Raw genomic sequence first — 7,312 nt, 5'->3', positions numbered from 1 at the left:
AGCATTACAACCAATAACATATGATTCCATTGAGTTTATTAATGCAATGGCCAATCAAAGGCGTTCAGACGAGTCATCGCTGAAACACCAGTTTTGTTGAGTGCTGAATTCTGCACTCTGGTGCCTAAATCCACCAACTCTGCTATTTCATAGCAGGTTTCGGTGCCCATTGCTAAATAAAATGTTCATACTGCAATGACAATGAAAATAAGATTCATCTTTCAGCCCTATTTCTAACCTCATAAAAAGAGTCGGTAACACTTTACATTAAGGTGTCATTTGTTAACATTAGTTAATGTATTAACTAACATGAACAAACAATTAACAATATATTTATTACACTATTTATTTTTGTCTTTGTTAACATTATTTAATAAAAATACAGTTGTTCATTCATTGTTTGTTCATGTTAGTTCACAGTGCATTAATGTTAACAAACACAACTTGTCATTTGAATAATGCATTAGTGAATGCTGAAATTAAAGTTAACTAATATTAATAAATGCTGTAGAAGGAAGTAGATGTAGACGTTAATAAAACACAATCTAACAGGTAGAAAATTAAATTAGAAACATCTAAACTTTTCAAAACACAGCAAGCGCACCGCGGGTCATGTGACAAGAATCAACCAATCAGCTTCATCCTTTCCCGTAACAAAATTGAAAGCTAAGCCAAGACGGAGAAACAGCTGATCATAGCTGTACAAGGATAGCCATTTTTTAAAATAAATTTAGTAGCAGAGCTACTGCAAGGGATTTTTAGTGGTGCAAATCCATTTATCCTTTGCTGAAACTTCCGCGTCTTCATGGAGAGCGCAGGTCATAGTTGCTTAGCAACGGCAGACGTTAGCAACTATGACCTGGGAGTGCAAGCATAGAGCGCAGGCTACAGAGGGCTTTGGAAAGAAGGAGAAAGCGGCGCGCTTAGCGTTTCCAAGCGTTTTCAGGCGCGACATGTAAATGTGGTTTTGTTTTGAAGGGAAAAAAAGCATATTGCTGGACTCGGTCGAGACCAACGAGAACATTTGGCGAGTCCAATGACCAAGTCCGAGACAAGTCCGAGTGCAACAAAGTTACTGGGTTAATCTTTTTCACGTGTCCTTGGTTGGTAGATGCACAGGGGATCTGATTATAGCACTTAAAACCCGGAAAAGTCAGATTTTCATGATACAGTATGTAACCTTTAAAGCTTTAATAAGAATAAAACCGTAAATTAAAAGCTAACATAAGCAGTAGCATTTACAAATAGCAGCGTATCTAAAAGTATGAGACACCAACAAACAATTCACTAATATTCTCTGGGTCTCAATCGAACTCAAATTCATAAGCGATATTGACAACGCCATTGTTTACAATACAACCGGAGCTCATGACACTGAGCTGAGGGGCGTGACATTTAGATGCACACTAGGCATTTTAGCGAATCACAACACAATGTGCCATCTAACCAATCCGAGCCCTTTGCACATTTCTGAGGGAGGGGCTTCATAAAAACAGGAAATCATCAGAGCCTTCAAAGGAGAAGGGACAGAGCGGTGTAGAATAAAGTTAAATGATGTGAAAAATAATGCGTTTTTTTTTTTAAAACGAAGCATTAACACGTTAGACTGCACCCCATAAGCACAATCAAGCCTAGAAAAAAACAGTCAACCACCCCTTTAACATAGTGTAAATAGAATCTATAGCTATTTGCATTTATTGTAAATAGCATAGCTAAGAAAATACTGCTATTTTCACTTAGTGTAAATAGAATCCATTGCTATTTTCACTTAGTGTAAATAGCATATATCACTAAGAAAATATGATATTTTCACTTAGTGTAAATAGCCATTGCCTTTTTTATTATTATTTTCAACACTGTACATTAATACTGAAGACATCCAAACTATGAAAGAACAGGCATGAAAAAATAAAATAAAAATTGAAACAACCAAGAATATGTTTTATATTTTAGATTGTTTAAAGTAGGTACATTTAGCTTTGATGACAGCTTGGCATAATCATGGCATTCTCTTATCAGATTCATGAGGTGGTCACCTGGAATGGATTTCAGTTCACAGGTGTGCCTTGTCAAGAGTTAACTTGTGACATTTCTTGCCTTCTTAATGCGCTTTAGACATCAGTTGTCTTGTGCAGAGGAAGGGTGGGTACAGAGTCAATAGCCCTATAGTGCTACTAGGACTACTCTACAAATTCATATTATGGCAAGAAACACTCAGTTAAAGGGATAGTTCACCCAAAAATGAAACTTACCACATAATTTACTCACACTTAAACCATCCTAGGTGTATATGACTTTCTTCTTTCAGACAAATACAATCAGAGTTATATTTAAAAATGTCCTGGCTCTTCCAAGCTTGATAATGGCAGTGAATTGGTGATATTTAATAGACCAATAGAAGTCCAATAAACTGTGCCAATCTGTCATAAAAAAAGTGCTGTACATGGCTCCGGGGTGGGGGGAAAATGCATCCTGAAGCAAACCGGTGCGTTTGTGTACAAAAAATATCCACATTTAAAACTTAGTAAACCATAATCTCTAGCTTCCGCTAACTGGTACGTGCATACACGAGAGAGTGGCGTTCCAGCCGGATGATGTAGGACGATGATATGACGCAACCGGCTCTCATGAGATCGTCCTAGGAAAGGAAGACCAAGAGCAACCTCTACTGCAGAGGATAAGTTTATTAGAATTACCAGACTCAGAAAAAAGCCTATTGACAGCACCTCAGATTACAGCCTACATAAATTCTTCTTGGAGTTCAAGTGGCAGACATATTTCAACATCCATTGTTCAGAGGAGATGTGAGTCAGAGTGTGTGAGTCAGGCTTTCATGGTTGAATTGCGGCAAAGGAACCATAACTTTCAGAAGAGCAACAAGCAGAAGAGATTTGCTTGGGCCAAGAAACATAAGAAATTAACATTAGATCAGTGGAAAACTGTCCTTTGGCCTGATGAGTGCAAATTTTAGATTTTTGTTTCTAACCGCCGTGTCTTTGTTAAACATAGAGAGGGTGAATGGACAGTTCCTATGGTTCCCATAGTGAAACATGGAAGAGGTGTGATGGTATGGGGGTGCTTTGTTGGTGACACTGTTGGTGATTGAGGGCACACTTAACAAGCATGGCTACCACAGCTTTTTGCAGTGACATGCCATCCCATCTGGTTTGCACTTAGTGGGGTCTTCATTTGTTTTCCAACAGGACAATGACTCCAAACACACCTCTTAGTTATGTATAAGCTATTTGTCCAGAAAGGAGAGTGATGGAGTGCTAAATCAGATGACCTGGCCTCCACAATCACCTGATAGTTTGGGATGAGTTGGACAGGAGAGTGGAGGAAAAGCAGCCAACAAATACTCAAGGTTGTTGGAAAACCATTTCAGGTGATCTCATTAGGCGTATACTGAGAGTATGGCAGGAATGTGCAAAGCTGTCATCAAAGCAAAAGGTGGCTACTTTGAAGAATTGAAAGTATAAAACATATTCTGAGTACTTGTTGACTACATAAGTACTAGGGCTGCCCCCTAATAGTTGACTAATCGTTAGTCGACCAGGAGAGGCTTGGTCAACCAAAATTGTATTAGTCGCTAAACAGGCGAAGGCACGTAGTCTGTGACAGACAGATCGTTAACAGCTGGTCTATGTGGTAATACAATACATCGGGCCGGACATCCAAATGAGTGCCTATCATTCATCGACCTCAAATATGACTTATCATCTGAAATATGTAAGTATTAGCAACTTTACATGGCAGCTCAATCTAATGTTAACCTAGAGAATGGTAACCTAGAGAAATGTGCGCTATTCAAATGTGTGTGCGGAGTGTGGAATCTGAACAGTTGCATTTACTGGACAGATGGAGGTGCCGGTGTGCTCACGTGCTCTTAAAATACTCCCTCATTTTTGGTCATACAGATAAGAATAATACATCTTTAGAATCTGTAAAGACTCAACGTTTATTTGTGTGCACTCACAATAACAACAAAACGCGCTTTTGTAAAATAATGAAAGCAAACATGATGCGCTTTCTGCCGTCTCGGTCTCTGTGAACTTGAGCGCGAAACTCTGTGTAGCCTATATCTTTGCCTTACAGACATAAAAAATATATCTATAGAGAGTGAAATGTCTACTTTCAAATAAACCAATTCAAAAGGAAAACAAATTCTCAGATTATGTAATCCTTATGAAACATGCAAACAGGCGCATTCATCACTACTGCAGAGATGAGGAGTCGGTGTCATCTCTTAAACCGAAAACTAAGAAAGCACTAGTTTATCAAATTAATAAAATGTTAATGCAGTCTCCTTACTGTTTTTCCATGACACATTCATAATCAATACTTCTGCCGGTGCGCTGTGGCAAGCTTTGTGCATGTGCTTCAGCGCTTGTTAGGCTACGTAGGAAATTAAAGGCTCATTATAATAATTTAAAACGTTTATTAATAATGTGATTATTAACGTGTGATTAGTCGACCAGAAAAATCCTTAGTCGAGGGCAGACCTAATAAGTACATATTTGTTGTCATAATTTAATTTCATTGTCTTCAGTGTGTGTGTGTATATATATATATATATATATATATATATATATATATATATATACCTGAGGTAAACATATCATTATGCAATGTTTACAAACAGTTTTATTGAAGTCTTTCTGTGGTTGAAACACTGATCCTTTATGTTGTTTTAATGCTATAAATAGTAGTAAAGAGGAACAGATGAATGTGTTCCCTCCCTCCAATGTGCTGCCGTTTCAACTGGCACTACAGCGATCTGTCATTGCCACATCAAAGAGCATCAGAATGTTGATTCTTAACAAATATAGAATATAACAATACAGGGCTTATTGCGTTTACTGGACAGGAGCTATAAAGGAGCCACTAGAGCCACTAGTGTGGACTAGTGGCTAGCACGAGCACTGTTTTATAGCCCGAAGTTTTATTCACTCAAACAGCATAGATTTAAAAAATCGATGGAATTTAAGAATCAATATTGATTTGTTGAAATTAAGATAAATAATTCTAGGGAGTTTTAAATTAAGTTCACTGTATTTGTTCGGTATACAAGTGTGAACTGAAAAACCCATAGTGGAAAACCCATTCTGAAAATATGTCTAATGTTACACCCCTAATATCAATATGAAAGAGCACAAATGCACACACAAAAACTGTTTCAAATGATTTCATTATCAGGGTGGCACTGTCACCTCACAGCAAGAAGGTGCTCCTGGTTTGAGTCCTGGCTGAGTCATGAGGCTCTTCTTTGTGGGGTTGGCATGTTCTTACTATGTTGGAATGGGTTTTGTCCAGGGTTTTCCCCCACAATCGAAAAGTAGGTGATATACAGAATAGGTGAATTGGAGACACTACATTGCCCGTATAGGTCTGATTAAGAGTGTAAATGTGTATTTGTCTTTGTGTGTGAGCCTGCTATGGACTGGCTGGCCATCCATCCAGGGCATTCAAGTGGTTTGGAATATTGACGGAAGTAATTTGTACTGAATACAAACAAAAAAGTATGATGGCACTAAGATGGATTTTAAACATAGTACGTGGCCTTGAAAGCATGTAAATTACATGTAAATACCATAGTACATGAATAAGGCGATGATTCAATATCAAGCTACCATTTTCTTTGCAATGAAAGGGTCTAAATATGAATTAAGCCACTTGAAGGTACTTACTTCAAAGAAAAATGGGTAGGCATTGACACCCAGTTTACGCAGTAATTTATCCTGCACCTTGGTAAGAATGCCCTGCTCTTTGTCCTGCAGTGGGGGGTAGATCTGCCGGATGGATATGTAGATCTCTCGTCTGAATGCGATGCCCAGCACGTCCATGTCATCACCTCCATATCTGAATGTGCAGGATAAAGTGACATATGCTAGAGGGCGACAGAATCACAAAGCAAATCTCACTGTTATACATGTATATAATCAGATATATCTGATTTATTGCCTGTTCAGTATGTAAACTTTGAGTGCATTTATTTACCTTTTTTCCCCTTAAGCTGTTCAGGGTCAATGAGAAGGACACCATCTGATGGAAAAAGAAAAACACAATAATATTAAAAAGTAAACAGAAATGAAGGTTTTAAGGAATACAGTAAGTGCTTAAAATCACAGGCAGGTTAATATAATTATGCCTATTCTCTCACATACCCACTGGATCCACAGAGTCAACATGGTCAACAAAGTCTCTCTTCCCCATATACACACCCACCTGATTTAAAAACACAACAACATACAGTATATTACTTGATGAGCCTAAAACAGAAAAAGCCTTCATTCAGTTGTGTTTTTTTTCAGGTCGCGCTCATATATTGTCACGACACACACACGAGGATAACATTTTAATCCATGGAACACAGGGTACATAAACACAGGAGACAGCAGAAAACACATCCACGTAACGAGTAGACCAGACAAAAGGGAAACTGAACAGGCAGGAACTTAAATACAAGGGTAATTAATAGAACACAGCCGAACGGAATCATAATTAAACTAAACAAGAACAGGAAAATGACCAAATAAGGAAACACAGAAAGGTACATGAGGAGCAAAAAACACACAAAACACAGTCAGAGTCTGGGGGTGGGCACTCTGGAGGCCTCTATGAGCAGGGTTACCGGACAGAAGGCTTCCAGTGTGGCGCCCGTTCCGGGATCCATGGCGGATCCGGCAGTTTGGGGCGCCATGGCGGCTCTGGCAGTTCGGGGCGCCATGGTAGGTAGTTCAGGAGGACATGGCAAAGCAGCCTCCGAGGCCGCGGCCCCAGCCTCGGCCTCTATGGCTGGAGCCCTACTACCCTCCCCCCAAAAAAATACTTGGAGACGCTTACAGGTTCCGAGGCCCTCCGTGAACCCTGACAGGGAACTGGAGCCCTCCCTGGGCTTAACTGGGGATCTGGAGCCCTCCCTGGGCTTAACTGAGGATCTGGAGCCCTCCCTGGGCTTAACTGAGGATCTGGAGCCCTCCTTGGGCTTAACTGGGGATCTGGAGCCCTCCCTGGGCTTAACCGGGGATCTGGAGCCCTCCCTGGGCTTAACTGGGGAACAGGAGCCCTCTGTGGTCTATACTCGGGAACAGGAGCCCTCCATGGGCTATACTTGGGAACAGGAGCATTCCCTGGGCTCGACGGGGAATCAGGAGCCCTCCGTGGACTATACTCAGGAGCAGGAGCCCTCACTGGAGCGAGCTCTGGGGCTGGAGCCGACACTGGAGTGAGCTCTGGGGCTGGAGCCGACACTGGAGCGAGCACTGGGCCGGCCGGCGGGTTTGCATCTCGAACGGGCAAAGGGTGCACACTT

General features: G+C 40.5%; 1 protein-coding gene across 1 annotated transcript in view; it reads right to left on the bottom strand.

Annotated features, from left to right (window-relative positions):
• saga (S-antigen; retina and pineal gland (arrestin) a) overlaps positions 1-7,312 on the bottom strand; it is a 39,259-nt gene that overhangs the window by 13,267 nt on the left and 18,680 nt on the right. The window contains exons 3-5 of the mRNA XM_016258859.1: positions 6,165-6,225; positions 5,998-6,042; positions 5,688-5,887 (exon numbers count right to left, since the gene is read on the bottom strand). Coding sequence (XP_016114345.1) covers positions 5,688-5,887; positions 5,998-6,042; positions 6,165-6,225 — 306 coding nt within the window. The remainder of the gene's footprint in view (positions 1-5,687; positions 5,888-5,997; positions 6,043-6,164; positions 6,226-7,312) is intronic.

This window comes from Sinocyclocheilus grahami, unplaced genomic scaffold (assembly GCF_001515645.1).
Source record: "Sinocyclocheilus grahami isolate Dianchi unplaced genomic scaffold, SAMN03320097.WGS_v1.1 scaffold1749.1, whole genome shotgun sequence".
Lineage (NCBI taxonomy): Eukaryota > Metazoa > Chordata > Actinopteri > Cypriniformes > Cyprinidae > Sinocyclocheilus > Sinocyclocheilus grahami.
The sequence above is the reverse complement of the archived record's forward strand: the minus strand, read 5'-3'. Positions and strand labels throughout refer to the sequence as shown.